Here is a 27,895-nt window from a genome sequence, read left to right on the forward strand (position 1 = left end):
GAAGAAAGATGTATGACCCTGGCAAGAACCTTCTAAGTTGTCAAATTCTACAAAATACTCTTGAAAATTTGATTATGTGGAGAGGTTTCACTTCATTTTGGCAAACAGCCCCAACTTCAACATAGCTATTCGTTCTTTTGTGTTTCTGATATCCTTTTATTCAAACTTGACCTGAAATTAGACACAGAGAATAAACTACTGGGATATAGGGGCAGAAAATAATTATTATTAAGAACAAAGGACAGACTTTTAAAACACTAGTAAATTTTATGCATGTATACACACTTTATTAAATTTGCATTCTAAGATATACACAAGGCCAGCATTTCACAAAACTTCCTATTATTCCAAAAGCAGTAATCATGAAACAGTGATTATATAAGTCAATGAAGCAAAAAACATTATCTATAGGGTTTTATCATATCATCTCTTATACCTGTTTTCAAATAGAAGCCTGAAATATATGATATATATTAGAATAGGAAGAGAGAATTTTACTTTATAACAATCACTTTTCAAATATTAGACTTTATATAAAAATAAAGGGGTCTTAACAAAGTTCATCTGTGAGTTAGCATATCTCTTTATTTCAAAACAATCCCTGCAAAAACTTAACTTTCCAGTCCATTTAAACAACAAAAACTAAAAATGAAGCTTGGTTTAAATAATAAAGTGAATCATCTTGTCTCCTAGTTCTCACACCATTGGAACAACTTCCATTTCCTGACCTAATTCTATCCCACCATTGAATTTCAAAAATTAATGTAAATACCATCATATTTCAGTTATTTCTTAACAGTGTTAAGTTCGAGCCTAAAAATGATGGCCAAGTGTCCCTTTAAGGCAAAGAAGACAGTAGGTGGATAAATCTCCTGAAAGACAAAACCATCTATTATCACTATAGAGGCAGAACATTTTGACATGATCTTTTACAAACAGAATAGATACACTGCATACCATCGAAGAATTTTTTCTTTATAATGGCATACTAGGGTACAAGCTTCATAATAGATTTATGTTACGTTTGAAGAAGTAGAGACTTTTCCCAGATGAGAGCAATACAAGAAATAAAGCCATTAATGGCTGTTATGGTTACAATTTAAAATAAAGGACACATCGGATGTTGTAACAGAAGTACTGCACGCTAAGTGATGCTCTCTTGTAATTGAAAGAGAATGGGTTTCCCTTCAAGCCATATGCTATTACTAGTCTGTGAGTGCCTTCAAAGCACATACTCTTCCTTTAAAATCCAAGGATCTTTGCCTTCAAAAAGACACAAATGCAGTAGTTTTCATTTCTTACATTCACTTAAAAATGGATTATGATTCCAGCAGGCAAATCTGCATATTAAATATAGACAACCCAACCACAGTATCTGAACATTAAAAGAAATCTATCACGACAGACATTTTACCTAGTTATAAATAACATAACAATAGATTACACTCAGATTTCTTAAACAGCTCACTCAGGAGTCTCCTCTTTTAAAAATTAAATAACTTATGGTACCTCACACTTATAGCACGTACACAGTTCATAGCTGAAACAGCTTCTTAAAAGCAGAATGCACAATCACATTGACTTTTTCAGCTTCTAAAAGCTTCTTTGTAGATATTAAACTGCCCTCACTACAAGGCAGTATGAACAAGAACTGGATTCTGATTCTGGTGGCAACACAATAACTATAAGGCAGTAAGAACAAGAACTGGATTCTGATTCTGGCAGCAACACAATAACTAAAACACCATCCACCACATGACAAAACAAACAAATCCAATGACAAAAAGGAATCGGAAAAAAAGCAGCAACAGAAACAGTATGTGGCAATCATACACATAAGGCCCCTCTTCCACCATACCTTATGATATACATCCCTTATAGCATGACAATGTACCCCAAGGCACCTGAGGCCTCATAATGCCACCCGAGACACTGACAGCTCCATGGACGTTTTTGTACACAGTGGTTTGTGTGTAAATAACTATTCATTCATTTGTAGATGCTCCACACATCTGGTCAAGGCAGGAATTTCTTCTCCTTGATAACACCACCTAGAAATATCAACAATATTTTATATATTCCTTAGGGCAACAGGTTTGAGGAGAAATATATCAACTGTGGTAGCAAAGTCATAAGAACCTGTGATGACTAATCCAAGCATCCTGTAAGTCCGTTTACATTCTCAGCACTAAAATCAATGCTCACTTCACACACCCCAACAGCAAAGAAGCAATAAGAATAATGAAAGCAACTACGTATTTCTTCCCCTCTGTGAGAAATGGCATAAGCGGCTCAAACAGGAAAGGGAAACAAAATAATGTACTTTAAGCTGATGCAGAAAAATAAAAATTTAATATAATTAAAAGCAATTTATATATCATCATGAAATAAAGAGAGATTTGAAACTATGTAGTCAACAGAGGACAAAAAAAAAATCTCTCAAGCAAGAGAATTTCTGATCAAATCTGTCATATCACTGCTGCAGAAAAGGACCATTAAAGGCAATACATATCAGTGCCTTTCTTAAATGTATAGACTCAAAATAGGTGTTTTTTGAGGCACTAAGAAAAAAGATTCCTCTAAGCAATCAAAAATCAGCATTTGAGATTTAATCACTAAATCCAAAATGAGATCAGCAAAACCAGATATTAGTAAGGTCACTAGGCTCACAAAATTGTACTTTGGAGAAGAGAGATGCCAAAGAGTAATAATAGCATCAGAATGCGTGAAATCTGTAAAACTTTAATCCTCATTATGGATCAAAGTTCTCTGCGTTCCCCACTAAACATTTTATGTAGGAAACAGCAGTTAAAACGTTGAATCAGAAATGGTTAAGTCACTTGGGTGAGAGATCATCCATCAAGATGAACGAAGAGCATGAATTGGAGCATGCTACTGGAGACTCTGCGGTAGCGCTGCCTTTAGCCAGCGGGTCTGAGGATAAGCCGCTGCTGCTACTACTGCCATCCAAAATATCTGAACTGAAGACAAAGCAAAAAGAATTATAAGCAAATGCAACTATCAGGGTAAACATAACATGCAATGACACAGTTTCAAGAGCTCACAAATCAGTAAATCACTTGTAAATAATAAAAAAGCATAAAGCCACAGCAATGAACTACATAATATACCACATTATAAAGCCACAGAAATCCAAAGTAAGACTCTTTGAGGTCCTGTATCATTTGATTGTCCCCCCTGGAGGCACCAGACCGCCTAACCTACAATAAACGTTCCTCGTGACATGCCATGGTTTTCGGGAGGGAGTTCCTTCACTTCACTTCAGCTCAAGAAATTTCTATTCTTATGTTTACCTTCCCATCAGGCTTGGAGCAAGAGGAATGGTTACTTATTGAGGTAACCATACTCGGACTATCACAGGTGTTCGATCAAGTACACTGCCTCATAGTTCCTCTACTCTAAAACAAAGTCTTTCAACTCCCCTAGAGTTGATTACTTCCCCATTCCCAAAGGGCCTTCAATTCAAACACATTTTTTAAATGATTTCCCCCTCCGATTCTATGCCATTTATAATTCCTTACACTATTTCCTTTCTTCTTGCTTTCAAAACCCAAAGGTCTATTTCTAGAAGAGTCCCTTTCTTTGATCCCTTCAGTTATTCTCCAGTTAAGCTTCTACAATGAATAATCTACACTCATGGTCTCAATACCCGTTGTCTATTGCCTCTTTATCCTGACAACTGGCTCCTGTTCCTATCCTTCCAGTAAAACTCCAGATCTGGACATCAAGAACCTCTATACCCAGCCCAGGGATTCCTTCCCTATCCAGCCCGGGGGCTCACTGTTCCCCAACCATCAACCTGGCCTGACTCATGAATCTGGCTCCATACTTCAGCAAGGAACTGAGAGCCTTTACAGTCTGGCATCAAGCTGCCTTTCTGGCTTTGGTTTCCATCAATCCAGTAATAAGCTCTATGCTTTATATTTGCCCTGAATTCAATCATTCACTTATTCTAATATTTACTGAGTGCCTGCCAAGTGCAGGAAGTACACTAGATATTAGAAATACAACGGTGTTTAAAACAGACGTGGTCCCAGCCCTCATTGAATTTACAGTATTGTGCAGGAGACAGACATTTAAATAATCATGCTAATAAATATATAATTATAATTTGCAATAAAAGTGATAAAGGAAAGATACAAGGGGCTATGAGAATATGTAACATGGGTAACCTAATCTAATTCGGACGAATGAGAAAAGGTTCCCCAGAGATGATATTTGCTATAATCTGAAGGATGAGCAGGTATTAACTAGTTAAGATTTGGGAGGAAGCAAGGGTAGTTCCAGGAATCAAACAAAAGCAGACTATTGTGGCTGGGGTACAGAGAGTGAAGAAAACACAGTGACAGACAAAGCGGGAGAGGTAATTGGGCAGTTTTAGAATTTACACAGACACTTTTTATTTTTGAAAAGGAAAAAAGCATCGAATTGGAGAAGGAATTATGAATCAGGAAACATGGGTTCTAGTTTGTTTGGTCACTAGCTCCTTTGAAAAAGCCCATTCCAGTCTAACATGCTCTGAGTCGAAATGTTAGGAGTCTTTAATATTATCATTTATCTGAATGTCCAAGGTAATGTACTTCTAGTGTTAAAAGTAACCTATGGTACATTAGAAAGTTTCTGGGCCCTGTACTACCCTCAGTGAAATATATCACCCCCACCCTTGCTTCTCTACTCTTCTACTTTTCTTTAAAATGTCATTTCATTCTATTGCTTGTAGATTGTTTTTAGATGGAGACAGACTACAAATAGGCTTCAGAAAAGTAAAACTAAAAATGGAAACAGTATATTCCACACTACTCCTACTCTACGCTCACTGCTGTCAAATGCATCATCAATAATACCACTTTTAAGTAAGAAGTTTGGAAATTTTAGCTGGCTCCGATATTTTTTCAACCAAATGGCAAAATGGATCTAAAATATGAATTACTCAAACTACTAAAAGAAAGTTGCACAGATAATCCAAGACATTGGAAAATCAAAAGACCTTTCTATTTGCCTTTGGAACATATGTGATTTTTCCTCCTGCAGCTTTTTGCCTAGACTAATATTAAAATGAATTTACTTTCCTAAAGCACATATTGGCCGGGCAAATGAAGGACACGCTCTTTGCTACTTGGCAGGAAGAAATGGGCTTAGATTAAAACTTGGCCACCAAGCAGATAATCTGAATATAAATAAAGAATTCTTTATTCTAACCACCAGACTTACGGTGAGCCCTGGGTTAAAAGATTCCATTTGTAATAAGGCCTGCTTGCTTGGGTGAATCCTGTATTCATTCAAAAACACAAAACATGACTCGTGCAGTGAAATTTGACTTCTAACACTGCTGATTACCTTAAGAGAAATAAGCTAATTGAGGAGCAGAAAAAAAAAAAAGCCCTGAACATTTTATTTCAGAATGTCTTCCCTATTATTAAAATATAAATATATATAATTTTGTTCATTAACAGAAAATAGCACACTTACATTTAGTCTCCACTGCAATTTAGATTCAGAACTTGGTAAATCTTTAACCAGACATTTTCACTTAACTAAAATCTAGTTTCCGTTTGAATTAATCTGGTACAACTACTCATGGTCATGGAAGCAGAGACTTCACGTCACAAATCACTCATTGTTATTCTATCCATGTCAAGTAAGACTTACATGATTTTTTAACCCACAGCAACATCACTGCACAAAAGTAATGTTCATAGTCTACTATTAAATCTTCTACTAGAGCTTCTAAAAGCAACAAGTTCTGGTCTAATTTGAGTTTACCTCTTCTTTCTTTCCTAGCTTAAGCTCTGATGGAAGTGCTAATGAGCCTTACTTAGACTAATGGCCGAAAGCCAGACAACAGTAAAAAAGTATCTGGACAATTCAAATTGGACATAGGAATCCCTGAATCAAAACTGAACAAATTAATTCCAGCCACTGAATATACATATTGAGGCAATATTTGAATCACACAACCAAAAGTACTTATGACTTGGCTGGGCACGGTGGCTCATGCTTGTAATCCCAGCACTTTGGGAGGCCGAGGTGGGCGGATCACGAAGTCAGGAGATCGAGACCACGGCGAAACCCCGTCTCTACTAAAAATATAAAAAATTAGCCAGGCGTGGTGGCGGGCGCCTGTAGTCCCAGCTACTTGGAGAGGCTGAGGCAGGAGAATGGCGTGAACCCGGGAGGCGGAGCTTGCAGTGAGCTGAGATCGCACCACTGCACTCCAGCCTGGGTGACAGAGCAAGACTCCGTCTCAAAAAAAAAAAAAAAAAAAAAAAGTACTTATGACTTAAAGTAATGCCCTCTGTCTAGAAAAACTAAGGATGAAGTATGAGCAACTCATTAAAAGTCCAATGATAAAGTAATAACAAAGGTAGGAGGTCCAGTGTGATTCATGCTATCACCCCACCTGGCTGAGCCACTTTGTGCCTTGTCTAGTCAATAAGCCGGGTCCTATCAGATTAATGACGGGCAGGTAAATACACTAGAAATTAGTCACAGCCCTATCAAGCCTACCACAAATTTTGGTATAAGGTATGACTATAGGGCATCCCCACACCCCTTGCTCTGGGTTAAACTGATATATATGGCATGTTCTCTGGTCTCTACTATCTTACCTTAAGGGTCCCAGTATTATCCTTCTGAATAACTTCTAAGTTTTTAAGATCACATATTTAAATATCAGTCTGCAGTCATGCTGAGGACAGGAGTGTTTTTGTTGTTTTTTCTGTTTTAACTTGCTCATTTTTATGGTGAAGGTAGACAGGAGTTTTAAACTATCAGCATAGATGTCTAAGTTGCTCACATAAACATCTCTAAAGTGTGTGTGTGTGTGTGTGTGTGTGTATACACATGTACTTTAGAGATGTGTACAGACATACACATTCCTGTTAATTAATGATTAAAACTTATTTTTTGTACTTGTCACATATTCATGATGAAATTTTGACATGACACATATAACATTAAAAATAGTGTTAGAACCACTAAGACAAATTTAACAAAAAATGTGTTAAAACTATCACATTAACACTGAAGCACGGGGTAAGGAAATTTGTAAGTTTTCCGTTCATAAAAAAGAAAGAGACTATCATTTAATCATCACCGTATGGCCAGCAGCCCTGAAAACTCCTTTATTTTATATAGTATGCTGCAGACACACACAGTCTCACCCCCAAAAGAATGAAGAGCAGATTAAGAGCTCCCAACGTGCAGAAAGAATCAAAGGTAGACTTCTGAGTTATGCTCAAATTTTGATGTCCATAAGGACTAAATGCAGAATGACATAATTCCTGCCTTGTGGTTGATAATGTCCTCCAGATTTGGTTGGCAAAGACCTGGGAATTTTCATTTAGTAAAAGAAAAGAAAAGAAAAGAAAAAAAAAGTATGCCTAACTGGACACAAACTCCAAATAGGTCCACACTCAAATTTCAAACTTAATTTATGCTTCAAAAGATGTCAGATTTTAAAGATTGTTATCTAGTATATAAACTTTAATCTAAAGGCTGTAAAAGCCACCTCTCCTTTTGTTGGGTGGGGCAGGGAATAGACTATAAATATTTAAATGACAAGATAACATCTAATGATCTGATCCTTTTTCTGCTCTCTAAAAGATAGAGGGCACTTGTTTCTGTAGTTTCATTAAAATAGCAAATCATTAAAACCATCCAATGATAAAAGTAATCACAAAACTAAGATATCCGGTTTGATTCATGTTATCACCCCATCTGGCTGAACCACTTTGTGCCTTGTTCAGTCAATAAGCTGGGTTCTATCAGATTAACAGCAGGTAGGTAAATAAACAAAAAATTAGCCGCAGCGCTATCAAGCCTAGCACAGATTCCTTAGTTTTGTTATCAAGTAGGTTGCCAACCTTGGTAGCAGAAACCAGAACACAGCTGATTCCTATCTCTATCCCCATTTCTAAGAATATGAACGTCTGATTCTGATTAATGAAACTACATTAAAGAGATAAAAGAGGCTGGGTGCGGTGGCTCATGCCTGTAATCCCAACACTTTGGGAGGCCAAGGCACGCACATCACTTGAGCGCAGGAGTTCAAGACCAGCCTGGGCAACATGGCGAAACCCGGTCTCTACAAAAACAGAAAAATCAGCTCGGCGTGATGGTGCACACCTGTAGTCCCAGCTATTCGGGAGGCCGAGGTAGGTGGATGGCTTGAGCCCGGGAAGCAGAGGTTGCAGTGAGCCATGATCACACTACTGTACTCTAGTCTGGGCAATAGACCAGATCTTGTCTCAAAAAAAAAAAAAAAAAAAAAAGGCCAGGTGAGGTGGCTCACGCCTGTAATCCCAGCACTTTGGGAGGCCGAGGCGGGTGGATCACCTGACGTTGGGAGTTCGAGACCAGCCTGACCAAAATGAAGAAACCCCATCTCTACTAAAAATACAAAATTAGCCGGGCATGGTGGCACATGCCTGTAATCCCAGCTGCTCGCGAGGCTGAGGCAGGAGAATCATTTGAACCCAGGAAGCGGAGGTTGCAGTGAGCCGAGATTGCACCATTGCACTCCAGCCTGGGCAACAAAAGCGAGACTCCGTCTCAAATAAAGTTTCTGCAAAAGCAGGATCCAGTTTTTGTTTGTTTGTTTGGTTTTTTTTTTTTTTTTTTTTTTTTTGAGACAGTCTGGCTTTGTTGCCCAGGCTGGATGGAGTGCAGTGGTGTGATCCTGGCTCACTGCTACCTCTGCCTCCCAGGTTCAAGCAATTCTCCTGCCTCAGCCTCCCGAGTAGCTGGGATTACAGGCATGCGCACCATGCCCGGCTAGTTTTTGTACTTTTAGTAGAGACGGGGTTTCACCATGTTGTCCAGGCTGGTCTTAAAACTCCCGACCTCAAGTGATCCGCCCACCTCGGCCTCCCAAAGTGTTGGGATTACAGGCGTGAGCCACCGTGCTTGGCCAGGATCCAGTTTTTATATTTAAAAAAATCATATTTAAAAATCTCTTAATTATAGGCAAAAATATCAGCATCATTAGTATATAAGGTGTCCCCAAAGTCTTAGCACAATTGTAAGCTTTAATAACCTCAGAAGTACAGTTGCTGCAAACTGACTAAAAACATCATCTGGAAGTTTAATTAATGACTTAACTATCTTTGACACTTAGTTTTGTGAATTTTGAGTAACAGATTTCTTTTTCAGATTATTTGAACCACACTTGGCTTGTTGACACTCTATGAGTGGCTGTGAATAAAGCAAATGTCTCTTGTGTGAGGCAACAACTTTTTTTTTTTGAGACAGTCTCGCTCTGTCGCCCAGGCTGGAGTGCAGTGGCGCGATCTCAGCTCGCTGCAAGCTCTGCCTCCCGGGTTCACGCCATTCTTCCTGCCTCAGCCTCCCGAGTAGCTGGGACTACAGGCGCCCACCACCACGCCAGGCTAATTTTTTTGTATTTTTAGTAGAGACGAGGTTTCACCGTGTTAGCCAAGATGGTCTCGATCTCCGGACCTCGTGATCCACCCGCCTCAGCCTCCCAAAGTGCTGGGATTACAGGCGTGAGCCACTGCGCCCAGCCACAACAGCTTTTTACGTTTAAGAATCAAAAGTTGGCCAGGCGCAGTGGCTCATGCCTATAATCCCAACACTTTGGGAGGCCAAGGTGGGTGGATCACCTGAGGTCAGGAATTCAAGACCAACCTGGAGAACATGGCAAAACTCCATATCTACTAAAAATACAAAAATTAGCCGGGTGTGGTGGCACGTGCTTGTAATCCAAGCTACTCAGGAGGCTGAGACAGAAGAATAGCTTGAACCCAGGAGGCGGAGGTTGCAGTGAGTCGAGATTGCACTGCTGCACTCCAGCCTGGGCGACAGAGCGAGACTCTGTCTCAAAAAAATAAAATAAAAAGTTTCCTTCATCACCAATGTTGACGTTCCCAGGGCTCTCCTAGCCATTCACGGGTCTACAGGGTAGGGGAGTAGTGACAAGGAAATAGAAGCCTCACAATAGCCACTGCTAGAGATGGTTTAGGTTGTGCTGCTCGGAGGAATAAATGTCTGGACAATGAGAGAAGACCCTTCGTAAATACTGCACCTTCTCTTTCCTTTCTTACTTATTTGCATGAACCTGTTTTACAGCATCCTGCACTGTCAGCCAAAGACAATAAAAAAATAAGTCACCTCACCCTGTATGTTTTTAGCTTGGTAAAATGCTGTCATATCTTTTACTTAACTTGGTCACTTGGTTAGTAACTAGGTAAGCAAACCTATTTATAGTCATGTGCCTATTAAAACACACTTTACCATAAAAGTGAGATGCACTTTCCACTAAGGATAGAGTTTCATCCAATAGTCCTCTTGACAAGCTTCAGAAGTTTTCTCTTTGCCATCATCTACATACCTGGAAAGGCACTCTGTACCAAAATTAGCATACTGAACTAGCAAGGACAGACAGAGATGAGAGGAAAAGAGACCATGGAGCTGAAAATAGCTAGAACAATCTAAAAGGCATCTATCTGTTCCAAGGTTAGAATAGTACTGATCAACAAGACTAACAAACTAGAATAATCTGTGACTTCTTGGTCAACTAGAAGTACAGGTTATTTCACACGAAACAATGAATAAGTGATTTGGGAAGAAGGGATCATCCATTCTTATAGCTTATAAGTGGCTTATACACTCCTTCCATTCAAGGGGTATGATCTTGCTATTTTTAAAGTGAGTGCCCTCATGGGCTTTTTAAAAAGATCTTCAGGCAGGGCACAGTGGCTCACACCTGTAATCCCAGCACTTTGGGAGGCCGAGGTGGGTGGATCACCTGAGGTCAGGAGTTCGAGACCAGCCTGGCCAACATGGCAAAACCCCATCTCCACTACAAATACAAAAAAAAATAGCTAGGTGTGGTGGCCCATGCCTGTAGTCCCAGCTACTTGGGAGGCTGAGGCAGGAGAATCTCTTGAACCCGGGAGGCAGAGGCTGCAGTGAGCCAAGATCACACCACTGCACTCCAGACTGGGCAACAGAGCGAGCCTATCTCAAAAAAACAAACAAAAAAAAATCCTCAGCCGTAGAACTCAGGGAACAAAAAAAATTCTGAAAAACAGTACACAATTGATTACAAAAGTATTCAGTGAGTTGATCAGAACATACTGAAATATTTCAAAATATTACCTGGTCACTGCTACTTATCCCTTCCCCTTCCTTCCAATGTGTACATAAGCACTCAAGTGCTCAACTTCAGGTATAGGAAAAGAAGTTAACGTTCTCATGAAAACACTGAAGGCCCTTAAAGACCTAAACTAGGATGAGTAAGATTTAAAAAACGTGTGTGACTAGACCGTAAGAATCAGGAAATGTTATTATAAAAATGAAACCTTAGCATTGTTCTGAAATATTTCACAATTTTCTAAAAGATAACAATAGATAATGCTAATCAGAGAATACTATGCTTAAGAGAATCCTGGTATCCTCTGCTAGGTCAAAAGGACTGGATACAAAATGCAGGCAGAGCAGCTACAATCAATACACATTACCCACAGCCACCCAGAGACTCTTTCTCACACCAGCCAGCAGTTGGCACTGCCACACCATTGGCAACTAATGACAGGCTGACCTAACAGGAGCTGGGAACGAAAGCGAAGGTGTCAGAAAGACATATACATTTCCAAATGAAATACTGTTCACTTTGAAATAATCTGTTTTTTTCACATTATCCTCCATAGATTTCCCCTTCATGGGAGCATGGATAAGAAGTTGAAAATATTTTAAATTAGAATCTTTGGACAATTTTGATGGTAAGGAGTTGGGGGGCAGAAAGCATAATTTTATTGAGCTAAACACCTCAAGTGAAGCTTCTTCAGACTTGAGGTGATGAAAAAATTTTAAAACTTAAAAGAAGAGAAGCTTCTTCATTCACCGTAATAATTTTTAAAAATCTGTTAGTTACCAAGTCACCATGTTTTAGGACCACATTTCTGGATTCCTAGAGAATGCCATTTACTATGACTTGATAAAAATCTAAGTCAACTGCTATTCAGATTCATTTGCTATTAACGAAGCACCTGTATCAACTCTTTCTAATCTCTTTGCAATGGTGTTTTGAGTTTTGTCAGGTATCTGTTTTATAATATTGTCACATCCCCAAAATAATGATATAAAAAATAAATATTAACAAAATTCAGAAAAATATTTTAAATTATCCCAATATACTTTCAATGTGGCTCTTTTAAAATGGATTATACTCTAATATACTTTTCATTTTATTTCATTTTTTACCATGAACTGAGATCAGACAGTTGCGCGGCATCTGGAGATAACATATTGGTAGTGCCTTGGAAGAGTCTCTTGGGCTGACTTTCTGTCTCCATTTCACCTAAAACAGAAAGAGATGATGCTACTATAAAACAATTTTACAAATACAGGCGTGGTGCTAACATATGATGACCTTTGTTTAACCAAAGCTCAGACTACTTCTTCAAACCACTTCTTAAAACTATTTTCCCATGTGCTTTAACATGGAAGAAATATGCTTCCACATAAACTCAATCAAAAAGTTGGCAGCCCTAAAAAATTTCTCACTCATTATCCACAGCGTGCTACGGACATATTCACATTAATAGGAAAGTAGAACACTGACTGCATCAGGCAAAATGAAGCAAGGCTGACCACAGTAGAGATAAAGAATTCCCAAATAACTGAAACTCAGTCAATATTGTATGCTACATAGTTAGCAAGGCCTATTGGTTTTATATATTTTGATACCTGAACATTTCCTGAGATGGTGTCAAACTGGTTAAAAAATGTGTAGTCTGATAAGTAGTGTATAAGTAAAAAGTTGCTTTCACACTATTTAATGAAAATGAAGATTAAAAAGATAAGTTTGAAAACACACCTGTAATCAAAAGCAAATCTTACTCAATTCACAAAACTGGTATTGTACTGACCACCTCAATCATACAGATCTTCTCAGAATTGCTAATAGAAAAACTTTGCACCAACAGGGATAATGCTTAACATTTTGCTACCAGGAGTACAAAGAGTAAAACCCTAAGTTAGAATAATCTCCTTTAAAATCAGGCTCTGATTTTATTTAAAACATACACATTCCTTGCTTCTGAAGCTCTTCATCTGAGCTTGAAAACGGAATGTTCAAGACAATTTAATTCATGAGCCTGTCTATACTCCAGTAGAAAATTAGTAACTTTGAACTTAAAACTGTACAATTAGAATGAAAAAAGATCAAGCAAGAACAAACGCAACATTCATTTTGTCCATGCTATCAATTAATTCATATTATCTTTCCTCTGGGACTATTCTGAAAATTGCTGAAAATCCTCAAAAGTTGTTTTTTTCCATGCTTTAATATGCAGCTTTTAAAAGTTGCTGCTGGGCTTTTGAGTTCGCCTCACTAGCAAAAGACTTCAGCTCTTTTGAGCAAAGAATTCCTCCATCTGCTGGTGTATTTGGGAATAGCTGTAAAACTAAACAACCATAGTAATTCCTTCAACTTCCTGCAACAAATTTTAAGTTAGTAATAGTAACAACAATAATAGCTTTATTTCCAACTGTTATTTTCACTTACTGGCTACTGAGAACATTCCTAGGACTACAAATAACTCCCTATAAGATTAAGGAAAGACTGTTTATAAAATAAAACTTATACACTAAATACAAATATTGTCACCATATCAGGAACTATATAAAATAAAACTTATACACTAAATACAAATATTGTCACCATATCAGGAACTATTTTCCAGAGCACACCATCTTTAATTTTAAGTTGTTTGAAATATAGCACTTTTGGAATCTGTGTATGATCCTATGACTGGAAAGTTTTCAAAGCCACAAATACCTGTTCCCCTAACATCAGAAAAGTTGGTCTGTTTATTGGCCCTGAAGGTGATCTGCACAAAGAAACCACTTGCTGAATTGCTTTTAAAAGTGCGGTTGGCCAGGCGCGGTGGCTCACGCCTGTAATCCCAGCACTTTGGGAGGCCGAGGCGGGCAATCACCTGAAGTCAGGAGTTTGAGACCAGTCTGGCCAACATGACAAAACCCCATCTCTACTAAAAATACAAAATTATCTGGGCATGGTGGTGCACACCTGTAATCCCAGCTATTTGGGAGGCTGAGGCAGAAGAATAACTTGAACCCAGGAGGCGGAGGTTGCAGTGAGCCAAGATCACACCACTGCACTCCAGCCTGGGTGACAGAGCAAGACTCCGTCTCAATTTAAAAAAAAGTTATTGTTAATGACTGGTCTCAATGAAAAAAAAAAAAGTTATTGTTAATGGCTGGGCACGGTGGCTCATACCTGTGTAATCCCTGCAATTTGGGAGGCCGAGGCAGGTGGATCACTTGAGGCCAGGAGTTTGAGGACAGTGTTGCCAACATGGCGAAACCCCGTCTCTACTAAAAATACAAAACTGAGCTGGCCATGGTGGTGTACTCCTGTAATCCCAGGTACTTGGGAGGCTGAGGCAGGAGAATCGCTTGAACCCAGGAGCCCAGGAGGCAGAGGTTGCAGTGAGCTGAGATTGCACCACTGCACTCCAGCATGGGTGACAGAGCAAGACCTTGCCTCAAAAAAAAAAAAAAAAAAAAAGTTATTGTTAAGACTCGTTTAAAATGACACCTGACGCTTGCAAGCATGTAGTCATATCCCCAGGAATAATGAATAAAACTGTGTTGCTGGCCGGGCGTGGTGGCTCACACCTGTAATCCCAGCACTTTGGGAGGCCGAGGCATGTGGATCACCTGAGGTCAGGAGTTCAAGACCAATATGGTGAAACTCTGCCTTTATTAAAAATACAGAAAATTCGCCAGGCGTGGTGGTGGTGGGTGCTTCTAATCCCAGCTACTCGGGAGACTGAGGCAAGAGAATCGCTGAGCCCAGGAGGTGGAGGTTGCAGTGAGCCAAGATCACGCCACTACACTCCAGAGTCTGGGCAACAAGAGCGAAATTCGGTCTCAAAAAACAAACAAAAACCTGTGTTGCTTTTTTTTTTTTTGAGACAGGGTCTCACTCTGTGGCCCAGGCTGCGATCTCGGCTCACTGCAACCTCTGCTTCCTGGGCTCAAGGAATTCTCCAGCCTCACCCTCCCAAGTAGCTGTAACAGCACAAGCCACCAACGCCCGCTTAATTTTGTATTTTTTGTAGAGACGTGGTTTTGCCATGTTGCCCAGGCTGGTCTCAAACTCCTGAGCTCAAAGCAATTCTCCCGTCTCGGCCTCCCAAAGTGCTGGTATTACAGACCTGTGTTGCCTTTTTAAAGAGATGCCATCAGGTGCCCTTTATAAGCATCTAACACTAGTGTTGACTGATACTAAACTAAACTATTTTAGCCTACTGCTTTGTGGTTCAAAATAAGGTAACTGAGAGCACCCTGTTATATAAAAAACTCTATAGAATTGAATATAAGGCAATTCTTGCTTTGATGAGGCATAATTTGATGAGGGGGTAAACCTCACCTTATATTTGAGTACACAGCACATTTATGGATATGTTTGCTACGGCATTAGCATATATTTCTGCAGTTTATAAACTATGCATCTCTTTCATATTTAGATGAGAGGCAATTTTTTGAATATATAATGATAATATGAATATATGAATAAAACTGTTATGAAGTATAAGAAAATATAGATGTATCAAATAACTCATTTACAAAATTGAGAACCAGCAGAGCAAACATTTGGAAGAATACTTTTGAGTTTCCCTAGAACACAAGAGAGCAATGCTGTTAGCTCATTTCAGACAGGAGTTCTAGTTTTTAATTCAAGCTTGGCTAGGTATAAGACCAGAAGCATGATGCTTATCTTTTTCTTTTTCCCCCCAGCTTTACTGAAGTATAAATGACAAATAAATTTATATATATTTAAGGTATACAATGTGATGATCCGATGTATGTACATACTGTGAAATGATGATCACAGTCAATTTTTTTTTTTTTTTGAGATGGAGTGTCACTCTGTTGCCCAGGCTGGAGTGCAGTGGTGCGATCTCAGCTCACCACAACCTCCGCCTCCCAGGTTCAAGCGATTCTCCTGCCTCAGCCTCCCAAGTAGCTGGGATTACAGGTACCTGCCACCACGCCCAGCTAATTTTTGTATTTTTAGTAGAGACAGGATTTTGTCATATTGGCCAGGCTGGTCTCAAACTCCTGACCTGAGGTGATCCACCCGCCTCGCCCTCCCAAAGTATTGGGATTACAGGCGTGAGCCACCATGCCCAGCCCACAGTCAAGTTTTTAACACATCTTTTGCTTCACCTAGTTACCTTTCGTACGTGTGTGGTAAGAACACTTAAGATCTACTTTCTTAGCAAATTTCAAGTATGTGACACAGTAGCATTAGCTATAGTCACCATGCTGCTACATACCTTTTCTTTTAAGAGGACCAAGAACACTGGGTCTAATGCACTTGACTGGACTCTGACTTCTCCTGCTTTGATGAAAAAACAAACAGGATAATGTGAAGAACATCCAAGATGCAAGATAAAACAGCAGTCCAGCCCAACAAATACATAAATAAAATGGACAATCTTATCAATGACTGAAATGGAAAATTCTTCTGTAATTAACTGAAATGCCAATACATGATTTGACCCAGCATATGGCAACCTGGAATAATACAGCATTTTAAGTCCTTTAAAAAATATTCTATATGACAAAATACCCCCAACAGTTTAAAGAAAAAAAGATACCCTATTTAAAAAGTATTTTGGGGCTGGGCCGCAGTGACTCACGCCTGTAATCCCAGCATTTTGAGAGGTCAAGGTAAGCGGATCATCTGAGGTCAGGAGTTCGAGACCAGCCTGACCAGCATGGTGAAACCCTATCTCTACTAAAAACACAAAAAATTAGACAGGCATGGTGGTGCATGCCTGTAATCCCAGCTACCCAGGAGGCTGAGACAGGAGAATCACTTGAACCCGGGAGGCAGAGGTTGCAGTGAGCTGAGATCGCACCATTGCACTCCAGCCTGGGCAACAGGAGCAAAACTCCGTCTCAAAAATAAATAAAGTAATTTGGATTTGATTGGTCTATGAACTTTAACATTTTTTCCTTATTCTTAAAAAGGATGTATTATTGTGGGGGGTGTGTATGTGTGTGTTTCCCCACTAAATATAAATCAGCATTAAATTCCCCCTAAAAAACTCTGGGGCCGGGCGCTGTGGCTCACGCCTGTAATCCCAGTACTTTGGGAGGCCGAGGAGGGCACGAGGTCAAGAGATTGAGACCATCCTGGCCAACATGGTGAAACCCCATCTCTACTAAAAATACAAAAATTAGCCGAGGGTGGTGGCGCATGCCTGTAATCCCAGCTACTTGGGAGGCTGAGGGAAAAGAATTGCTTGAACCCGGGAGGCAGAGGTTTCAGTGAGCTGAGATCACACTACTGCACTCTAGCCTGGCGACAGAGTGAGATTCCATCTCAAATACAAAAAAAAAAGAAAAGAAAAAACTCTGGTTAAAATGTTAATGGTAGATTATAGGCAGTGGGTATATGGTTGTTCACCATGAAATTCTTTCACTTTTGATGTCTGAAAATTTCACAGTGAAACATTGGGAAAAAGAGTTAATCTTCTTTTTTTTTTTTTGAGACAGAGTTTTTGCTCTGTTGCCCAGGCTGGAGTATAATGGTGCGATCTCAGCTCACTGCAACCTCCGCCTGCTTGGTTCAAGCGATTCTCCTGCCTCAGCCTCCCGAGTAACTGGGATTACAGGCGCCTGCCACCAGGCCCAGCTAATTTTTCTATTTTTAGTAGAGACGAGGTTTCACCATGTTGGCCAAGCTGGTCTTGAACTCTTGACCTCAGGTGATCCACCAGCCTCGGCCTTCCAAAGTGCTAGGATTACAGGTATGAGCCACCCCGCCCAGCCACAAAAAGCTAATCTGAGAGATAAATGTAATGAATGGCACTTCAACCACATTTAAAATTCAAGTTTGCTTACCTTGAAAATCGTCTTGGACTGGGAACTGGACTTGGCGGCAATCCACTGCTGCTCACGAACATCTGTAAGAAGGGTGAAAAACATTACTAGAAAAAACATATTCAATATTAAAATAGTTCTAGCACTCCAGTTTTCTTTCATTTTTTTTTTTTTTTTTTTTTAGAGACAGGGTCTCTCTTTTGCTCAAGCTGGAGTGCAGTGATGCGATCATAGCTTACTGCAGCCTCGAACTCTTGGGCTCAAGCCATCTTCCTGCCCCACCTTCTTGATGAGCTAGGACTATAGGTGTGCGCCACCATGCCCAACTGATTTTTTTGTATCTATTTTTTTTTTTAATGTAGAGATGGGGTCTCGCCATGTTGCCCAGGCTGCTCTCGACCTCCTGAGCTCAAGTGATCCTCCCACCTTGGCCTCCCAAAGAGTTGGGATTACAGGTATGAGCCACCATACCAGGCCCACAATCATTTTCAAAAGGTTCTTTTCAAAATGACAGAAACAATATCTTTAGAATTACTTGGCTGTCTGTGTGTCTCATAACTAAATTACATATATATATTATATATGTAATATATATATAATATATATGTAATATATGTAATATATATATAATATATATGTAATATATGTAATATATATATAATATATATGTAATATATGTAATATATATAATATATATGTAATATATGTAATATATATAATATATATGTAATATATGTAATATATATATTATATATGTAATATATGTTATATATGTAATATGTTATATATGTAATGTTATATATGTGTAATATATGTTATATGTGTAATACATATGTTATGTGTGTAATACATATGTTATATGTGTGTAATATGTTATATATGTGTGTAATATATGTTATATATGTGTGTAATATATGTTATATATGTGTGTAATATATGTTATATATGTGTGTAATATATATATGTTATATATGTGTGTAATATATATATGTTATATATGTGTAATATATATATGTTATATATATGTAATATATATGTTATATATGTGTAATATATATGTTATATATGTAATATATATGTTATATATGTAATATATGTTATATATGTAATATATATGTTATATATGTAATATATGTTATATATATGTAATATATATGTTACATATATATATTTTAAGAAGACCAAGAATATACATATATATATGTATATTTTCCAAATTACTGCTGTAGATGTTCATTGATTTTCCTTCAAGGCATTGGATACTTTAAAAGTGGGGTGATTTGTGTGTGTTTTAGAGTAAACAGCTCAGTTTGTGAAATACACTTAATATCTTGTCAGTTATCCTACCTTTCCGAATCCCCTGGTGGGTGAAGGTGCTGGAGAAACTGGAGTGAAGTCAATTCTCTTAGGAGAATATAATTTCTCCGGCTTGTCAAAATCACTATCACTCTGTAAACATAAAGTGTCATCTCCTCATAATAAATTCAGCACATCACAGCTCTTACTTACTACTATAACACACCCAGATTTTCCAAGGAGAAAGGTATAGACTCTAATATTCTGCTGGAAAAGCAGAGATCAAAAAACAAGTATCAATTTGGAAGTAGAAGGGGAAAGAAGTGTGCGAAAAAATTAATGAACCTAGTGAACAACATAAAAGTTTCTAGAAAATGAAAACCAAACAGACATGAGCAAACTTTACCAGGCTCAAGCTCTCATCCCATGATTGGCTTATCTGCATTGCCGTTTGCATTTCCCTAAAATAAACAAAGGGAAGGGCCGTCAGTGTTTACAAACAAGACACTTATTAGGCTAGGCCCTGCTCTTGCAAAGCACTAACCTTTCATGTGCAGTTTCTCTGTTCACCATATCCAGGCCTTCTTCCTGCAAAGACAAACATATATGCTAAAAAGGCAGGATCACTGACAAAATATTAACTCTTCCACACACTGTAATTTTTATCCACATAGTTCTCTGCTTCAAATAAAAAAAAAAGACTTTTTCTACCTCATTGACATAATCACAGTAGAGTGGAACATTCATGCCGCTTGTATATTTCATCTGCACGCTCCAGAAGAATTATAATCTGTCTCCAACTAACCAGAGTTGCATCCTAACTCATTTTAATATCTACATCTTTAAAATAAAAATGTAAAATCCCAAAAATTTCCAATCTGAGCTAGTAAGTAAAATTTACCCTTTTGATCTGATGCAGTCTGCTACTAGGAATACGATTAGGTGAGGATGACAGCAACTGGAAAGAAAAAGTAAACATTTACTATTTTCTGAATCACAAAGCAGCAGTCTGCTGTCAGTACTGGCGTACAACCTCTTCCTAGGTAAGTTTTCATATTCTTCTTCAAAATTTAGCTCTTTAGATCACTGAACATTAATGCACTAAAGGCAGTACACTTAGTCTTCAAAAAGTACACCAGGTGTCCAACCTCAAAGCGCCATCTGTTGCTAGACAGACACTGACTTCAGCACTTTTCCCAAATGAATGTGAAGCTACGTAAATTTAGAGAAATAAAGACTATGGGCCTTAGAAATATCCATTATCCCACTTATCTAAAATAAAGAACAATATGAGAAGGGAAAGAAAAAAACACCAATGCTATTAATTTTTATTATCAATGCAGCAATGGGGGAAGACAGGCTAATAAGTCTAGTATATAATATTTTGTCTATGATGATTTTCAAAAACACTTTAAAACTGCAATAAGGAGGTTTTGCTTTCACGATCCAAATCCATTCTAAAATCTCATCATATGCTATCACTACAAATCTTACTAGTTAACAAAAAACAATTTGGAAAGACAAGGTGTATCTTTAAAATAACTGATGCTTTCCCTTAGATCATCATTTTTTCATAACACAAAGCAGAAATGATTTGGAGGCCAAATTATGTTCCTTCACAATAATTACAAGCTGGTCACAAACTGTAAGACACAATTCATATCAACAGGTCTTAGAGAGTTCTAGTGGTCATAATATAAACAACTACTATTTATTATATAACGAAATGCAAGTGAGCTTGTAATACTATAAAACCAAATAACAATTATCCTGTTTAAGAGGCCCTACGCTATTAAAACTTATTTGAATACTAATGTAGTGAGCAGTATAAAATAGTGATAAAATGCTCTAAGTTTCTTTTTATTTTTTTTTGAGACAGAGTTTCGCTCTTGTTGCCCAGGCTGGAGTGCAATGGCATGATCTCTGCTCACTGCAACCTCTGCCTCCCAGGTTCAAGTGATTCCCCTGCCTCAGCCTCCTGAGTAGCTGGGACTACAGGCACACACCACCACGCCCAGCGAATTTTTACAACCATTAAGGGAGAATGGAGTATAAGATAAATGTATTTTAGTAGAGACGGGGTTTCATCATGTTGGCTAGGATGATCTCGATCTCCTGACCTCGTGATCCTCCTGCCTTGGCCCTCCAAAGTGCTGGGATTACAGGCGTGAGCCACTGCGCCCAGCCACTGGTGAACTCTTAATAAGATCATTTAGAAAACACCAAGCTACAAGGCAAGCAAATACAGCAGGAAGACTCTCCAACAGGAGACTGTGGAAGAGAGCGCAGATGTGTCAGTTAGGGAAACCCAAGAAACTGAAGAAGCAGTGAAATGATCAGGAAAGTTGACATGAGGATGGCCAAAAACTAACTGGGGAGAAAGTCAGAAATTTACATGCTACATTTACATAATATACAACTTGACAATTTTAGACAAAACTGGAAAGAAGACCAGAAAGAAGAACAGAGCAAAGCTGTGTGTAGTACCAGAAACAACAGGGCAATGTATCGGCTTAAAAAAAAAAAAAAAAAAAGAAAAAGCCAGAACTCCAAGGAGGTGCTGGCTAATGGGGTTAAATAAAGCAAAGAGGTCAAGGGGGATAAGAAACGAGGCCCCTGACATTGGCAGTTAAGTGGGTACTGGTGACTTTTGCAAGAACAGTTTTTTAATGGAGTTGTGGTAGAAGCAGCATGATTACAAACTGGCCAGAAATGAGGAGACAAGGAATTAGAGGCAGTGGAGTGTAGATTATGCTTTGAAAGAGCTTGGAGAGGGGAAGGAAAAGGGAAGGAGAGACCTACGAAAAAGAAAACAGTTTGTTTTCCCCCATCAGATGCGTGAGTCTGGAGAAGGTGGAAAGAAGACAGCCCGTGAGGAATAGGGAAAAGATACAAGATAGAGAGGAGATGATAGACCGAGCAAAGCAACAGGAGAGTCAAAAGCATATGAACCATTGGGGAGAAATGCCATATGTGAAGCTAAAGGCATTTCAAGGCAAAGAAAGCTGACATTTACACAAGATAGGTGTCTGTCTTCTTTGTAAAGTAAGAAGGGTCATCTGCTCAAAGTAAAAAGTGGTTACACTGGAAGCGGACAGAATCTTTTAAAAAAGTAAGAATACTGCTTTGAAGAATATCATGGGGCCAGAGGCACCTTAAATCCAATTATGTCCCAAAGAATTCATCTTTTTCCCCTTCAAACTACCAATCTCTACTCCTACTAAAGGCAGCGCCAACCCCCAGTCACCAAAATACAAAATTTCCATCACTTGGAGTCTTCCTTCTCTTAGTCCTTATATCTAATCAGCTGGTGAGCCATGAAGATCCTACATCTGCATATCCAGTCCATTTCATTTGTAAACACCTTACTCATCACAGGTTACCATGGGACACAGATAAACGTACTAAGATTTATAGCACATCCTGTGATAGAGTGTATATAGTGTAATTAATATTATGATAGTTGTGGAAGCCTGCCCAAAGGAGATATAAGGATTAAACTGAGTTTTGGAAGACCAAAAAGCTAGAAAGGAGAGGGGTAGGAATGAAAAGATGCATCAGGATCAACAAAGAGCAGTGAGTCACCATGGCCCTTTCAGAAAACTAGGTATTTCAGTGAGAGATGAACCTAGACCACGGTTGATAAGAATCTTCTCATCTTACAAAAGAGGTAAGTGAAGTGTAGAGAGGGAAATTCACTTTCCCTTCTTTGCTATGCTACTGTTATCAGGAGCATGGCTGTATAACATGTATAAACATTTTTTCATATATCCAGCAAAAATAAGTAATATTTTCCAGTGTCCTCAGAGAAGGAGGTGAAATGAATCAAACCTCCAGATAGCTAACATTTCCCCCTGTAAGTATTTTCAGCCATTTCAGTTGGAAATCTTTCTACAATGTGTTCTATTTTTCCCTTTCTTAAACAAATTATACCAAACAGAATTGCACTGGGAGATCTCTATTCTAATCCCAGTTCTACCACTTACTAATTGTGCGATTCTGAGCAAGTGACTTCTAACGTCTTGAGTTTTAGCTGCTGCTTCTTTTAATTGGGAAAAATATCTTTGCCCTCCCTATTTCATAGGGGCTGTTATGACAATTAAATGTGTGAAAGTACTTTGTAATACGTAAAATACTATGCAAGTGTAGGTATTACTAGAATTTATGAATAAGTTAATGACCCAGGTATCCTTAAGAACGTAAATTATTACATGATTCTACACCAGTGACACGCTTGGGGTGTACTAACAGGCTCTTAGCCCTTATACTAATTAGCCACAAACTAATTTTTTAAAAACGTCTGTTTTTCAGTTTTTCCCTCTCCTCCCTTGCTAGCAGCTATTAGTATACTTTTAACCAAAATGCATCTCTTCTAATTTGCTACTTCTCACACACTATTGGATTGGAAGCTTATTATAATTGTGCATACATTTTAGATGATTCAGAGGTCAGAGGCTCTCCTATAAATAAACCGATGAACCTCTGTGCATAGACTATGGAAATCTAGTTCTGCCATTTAGGGATCTATCTTCTTTCACCTCGGATGTCTTCCAGAGAACTGAAGCTGCTTGATAAGTGAGTTCCACATGTGAACTGCTACTATATAAAAAACCTCATCATAATTTCTCCCAATGCGACCAACTAATAAAGCAATCCCTGACAGCTCTGGCTATAGAGATCAGTCACAATCAGTAACTCTTCAGAGAATATAAATACAAGCATTTTAAAGGAGTCTTCATTTTGGAAAACCAACATTGTTTAACAGGTGTCAGAAACAAACACTCTGCTACCTTTAAGTGATTTGTGCATCCTACGACAAATGAAGACCACTGTTCTCAGCTATAATTAGGAGTTAATCCTGACTTACCTCACAAGCCTGATGCAAGTAGTGACAAATAATAATGAACAATTTTAAAAAATACAAAGTCACACAGCAAAGAAAAATTTTTAACCATGTATCCTTTTGGTACCAAAAGCTGAATGGCCACAGCATAAGCAGTAAACAACATAGGTAAAATCAATCTTTTCTTTCTTAAACAATTGTGCATAGCACATCATTTTAAGAAAGAACTCCATTTCAAAGTATTTTCCCCAATCTAAATCACTTCAGATACTTACTTCTATACTTACCAGGCTGTGACGGCTCATAATTGTTGTACTATTCCTCCGAGTTCTAAGTGTGTAAGGTTGGAAAACCTGTGAAAGGTCACTGAAAAAAACAAAAACAAACAAACAAAAAAAACAAAATTAGTAATGTTTTCTAATGGAAGATCTCTTTCAAATACATTAGCATCAGTTATCTAGTTAACAACGAAATCTTCCATGGCTCCTCATTTCATACAGAGAATGAACTCCTCACCGTCCTCTCTGCAGAGCTTCCCAAGTGGTATGCTGTGGATTACGGGTTTGCAGAGATACTGATCTCAGTGGTCGGGGGGCAGCTGGGAGAGGTGATGCAGGCGGAGCTCCCGACTGGTTGACTCTAGCTGCTTCTGGTCAGAGCTACGCCCCCAAACCGGTTACCACCAGACCTGAGCAGCCTTATCTGTTTACCCCAGAGAACCAATGAGTACTGTTTTCTGTGTTTGCCATGATGCGAAAAGGGGTGAGGAGCATTGTTCTACAATATGAGCTGGATCAAGACATCTCCCCCCTCACCCTAAAAATGTGTCCTACCTTTGAACCCTGCTGTTTGATGGAATAAACATAGCTGAGATTGTTGCCCCTTCTGCCTCAAATGCTCTCCCTCCTGCCAACATCTATTAAAATCCTTCCTGTCCTTCCACATCCATCTTGAATGCCATACCCTTCAGTGAAGGCATGGCACAAACCTCTCTTCAATCCACAAACAGAATGCAATCACTCTCTCCTTTGAACCCAAAGAGTACACTGGGAGATGAGATGCTTCTTGAGACACCTACTTTGTCTCTTAATTAAAGAGAAATGTGGATGTGTCTTAAACCCATTGGTAGAGAGGTGTTTTATTAATCTTTGTATAATATCCCTGCAGTGCCTAGCAGAGGGCGATGCCCACAATAAGGATGAGAATTCCAGAAGGATTTTCAGAACTGAACTGCACTGGGCTTTCAGGGCCCACTGAGATCACCTAATTCAGCTCTCTTAATTTTCAAAGAGAGAACAGACTCAGAAAGGTTAAATGACTCATTCGTGATCATAGCTAGTTAGTGAAAACTGGGACCAGGCCTGGTCTCCTTGCCCCTTCTTGTGTCACATCATGCTGTGTTTTCAGTGATTATTTAAATCATGATTCAAAAAACAGTATGTTTTTGCTACAATAGTCTAAATACAGGTCAATAGAATTGCTGAAGTCCCTAGCAATTGCTTGCTTACGAGATTTCAAAAGACAATCAGAAAAAGACCAGTTTATTGTTATAGTAACCAAAATAAATGCAGGGCCAAGGACAGCAAGAGGAAAGCAAAAAGTCACTCCTACATTCCCTCAGTTTCAAAATTATATTTAATAAATGAAAAAGTCAACCTGTTTTTTCCCCAAAATATGGATGTTATAATCAGTTCAACAGCAAGGATTATCTCTTTCTTTGCCTTCACTGTGCTTGATTAATATGTTTTTGGCTAATTGTACTCTCATCTCCTTTTTTGGACTAATGCCATTTCTACAGGGTCTCGCAAATTGGCTCTCTACCTAAGACGAATTGTCTCCTTATAAAAGTGAAATACAATAGGCTCAGGAGGTGAGCCAACCTAACCTTCACTATTACAAGATGCTACCTTAAAACAGACCCTCGATGACTTATTGACATGAAAACACAAGACCCTACCACTGAAATTGAAGAGTCGATTCTCTCCACCGTTTTCTAAAACCTGCCTTTTCACTGACCCTAAGCTACAGACCACCCTTCTTTTTTATTCACTGCAATGCATTTCAGGCAGTTTTAGAACCTGAAAACATTAGGGCAAATCCAAATCACGTACTATGATGTGAACATACCACTTAATTACAAGTTATTAGATAAATTGTGATTTATTAAAGTAAACGTCTGTTAATGCCAGGATTCCTAAACTAAGCTTAGAAATAGCAGCTCTGAGAGACAGGTGTCAAGTTGCACATCTAGTTCCAGGGGCTTCGAATCTGACATTCCCTGGTGTAAGTTAGTCGGGGCAAGCAACCTGTCAGAAGAGCCAGAAGCTTTCTGCAGTTCCTTTTACAGAGGGACAACACGGCCCCAGGTAGAGGGGGACCGTTTCCTCCACACTGCCCAAAGTTGGAGATTAAACTTTCACTCCACCTTGGGACCCAAGTCACTGTCAAGCAAACAAGTCGCCACCCCCTCAGGTTGAAGAGCCCAAATGAGCTCAAACGTGCACTTTAAGGAAGGAAGATTGCTTGCATGGGGGCAAGGAGCCCCTGAATCCTGTACTCCATCCTTCCCAACCCTGCTCACCTGAGCCCATGGATTAGGGGAGCGCTGCTGGATCTCCTCAGGGTTCCCCCATGAGATGTGTCAGGCTCAAGGTCCAGCTCCATTTTCTCCTGAGCCATGTCAGACTTGCAGGCAGGCACAGCGGGCAGTGCTCAGCTCCTGGTGCTTAGCTATGGACTCCCAAGACTCTCACTGCAGGACTGAGCTGCTGGGGACTGGCAGCTGGGGGCGGGGGCTAAGGGGCGGAGGCTTGGGGACGGGGGCGGGGGCTGGGGGCGGAGAAAAGTAGGAGAGGAGGAGGGAAGGAGGATGATGATGAGGAAGGGAGGATGATGGTGAGGAAGGAGAGGAGGACGAAGAGGTAGTGGTGGAAGGTGACAGAATGAAGGAAAAGGATGAAGGAAAGAAGGATGGAGGGAAAACAAGGATGGAGGGAGGAGGGAAGAGGGAGGGAAAAGGATAGGTGGAAAAGCAGGAGGACAGAGGATAAGAGGAGGAGGGCAGAGGGGGGAAAGGGAGAGGAAGGGGGCGGAGGAGGGAGGGGAAGGGAGAGGGCAGAGGGGAGGGAGGAGGACAGAGGGTAAGGGAAAAGAAGCGCAGGGGCGGGAAAGAAGGAGGTGGTCTGGGGAAGAGGAGAGAGGAGGGAGAAGAGGAGGGGGAGGAAACTAGGCAGCGGCGGAACTCATGCTGCTATCTTTCCGGCTGAGGACCACAAGCGGGGCCGGGCTACAGATGCTGCGGCTGCCCGGGCAGCGCTAGCACCGAGGACCTGACAGTCGGGTAGGACCCGGCCGGGCGGCCTTGGCGGCTCCAGCTCCCCATGCTCGGGGACCCGGTCCAGCCCCCCATGCTCCCGGACCCGGTCCCGGAGGCTCCTCAGCCCTGGGATCGGTGCTTCTCCCCTCCCTGCCCCCCTCCCGCCTCGAGGACAGGTTGGGGGTTCGGCCTCTCAGCCGCCGCCGCGGTGCCTCCTCTTCCTCTCTCGGGTTCTAATGGTCTGGGGGAACCCGTTGGGGCCAAGACCAAAATCTACAACCTGCAGTCTCTTCCGCCTCCCACGCTTCAGAAGCGGGAACCTCCGCGAGGCCAGTTCTTCCGCGTCCGGGCACCCATCGGGTCCTGCGCACGCGTCCAGCGGCCACTCCAATGGGCCCGCGGGCACGGAGCGTGCGTGGGAGCCCCGCCTCGAAATCCGCCTCCAAAGGGGAGGAGCGTTTCCAGGGGGCCCGGCGCCTTCCTCGATGGCATTGGCCTGGGGACCCTGGCGCCCAATTTTGAAAAGAACC

General features: G+C 40.0%; 1 protein-coding gene across 19 annotated transcripts; it reads right to left on the minus strand.

The window, feature by feature from the left end:
- Positions 1 to 261: 261 nt before the first annotated feature.
- PABIR2 (PABIR family member 2) lies at positions 262 to 27,822 on the minus strand. 19 transcript variants are annotated; one of them, XM_031005888.3, is made up of 11 exons: positions 27,646 to 27,771; positions 26,631 to 26,878; positions 24,337 to 24,415; positions 20,108 to 20,164; positions 19,751 to 19,794; positions 19,613 to 19,667; positions 19,258 to 19,359; positions 17,932 to 17,993; positions 16,356 to 16,420; positions 12,247 to 12,343; positions 262 to 2,981 (listed from the first exon to the last, which is right to left on the minus strand). In XM_031005888.3, the coding sequence occupies exons 2-11, from the start codon at positions 26,726 to 26,728 to the stop codon at positions 2,837 to 2,839; spliced, it is 804 nt and encodes a 267-aa protein (XP_030861748.1). In that variant the 5' UTR covers positions 26,729 to 26,878; positions 27,646 to 27,771; the 3' UTR covers positions 262 to 2,836. The 19 variants fall into 19 exon arrangements, with proteins under 19 accessions (XP_030861748.1, XP_030861756.1, XP_030861749.1 ...); XM_031005896.3 differs by having other exon boundaries at positions 262 to 2,051; positions 16,356 to 16,417; positions 27,646 to 27,734; XM_031005889.3 differs by having other exon boundaries at positions 16,356 to 16,417; positions 27,646 to 27,734.
- Positions 27,823 to 27,895: the final 73 nt, after the last annotated feature.

This window comes from Gorilla gorilla, chromosome X (genome assembly GCF_029281585.2).
Source record: "Gorilla gorilla gorilla isolate KB3781 chromosome X, NHGRI_mGorGor1-v2.1_pri, whole genome shotgun sequence".
NCBI classification, from domain to species: domain Eukaryota; kingdom Metazoa; phylum Chordata; class Mammalia; order Primates; family Hominidae; genus Gorilla; species Gorilla gorilla.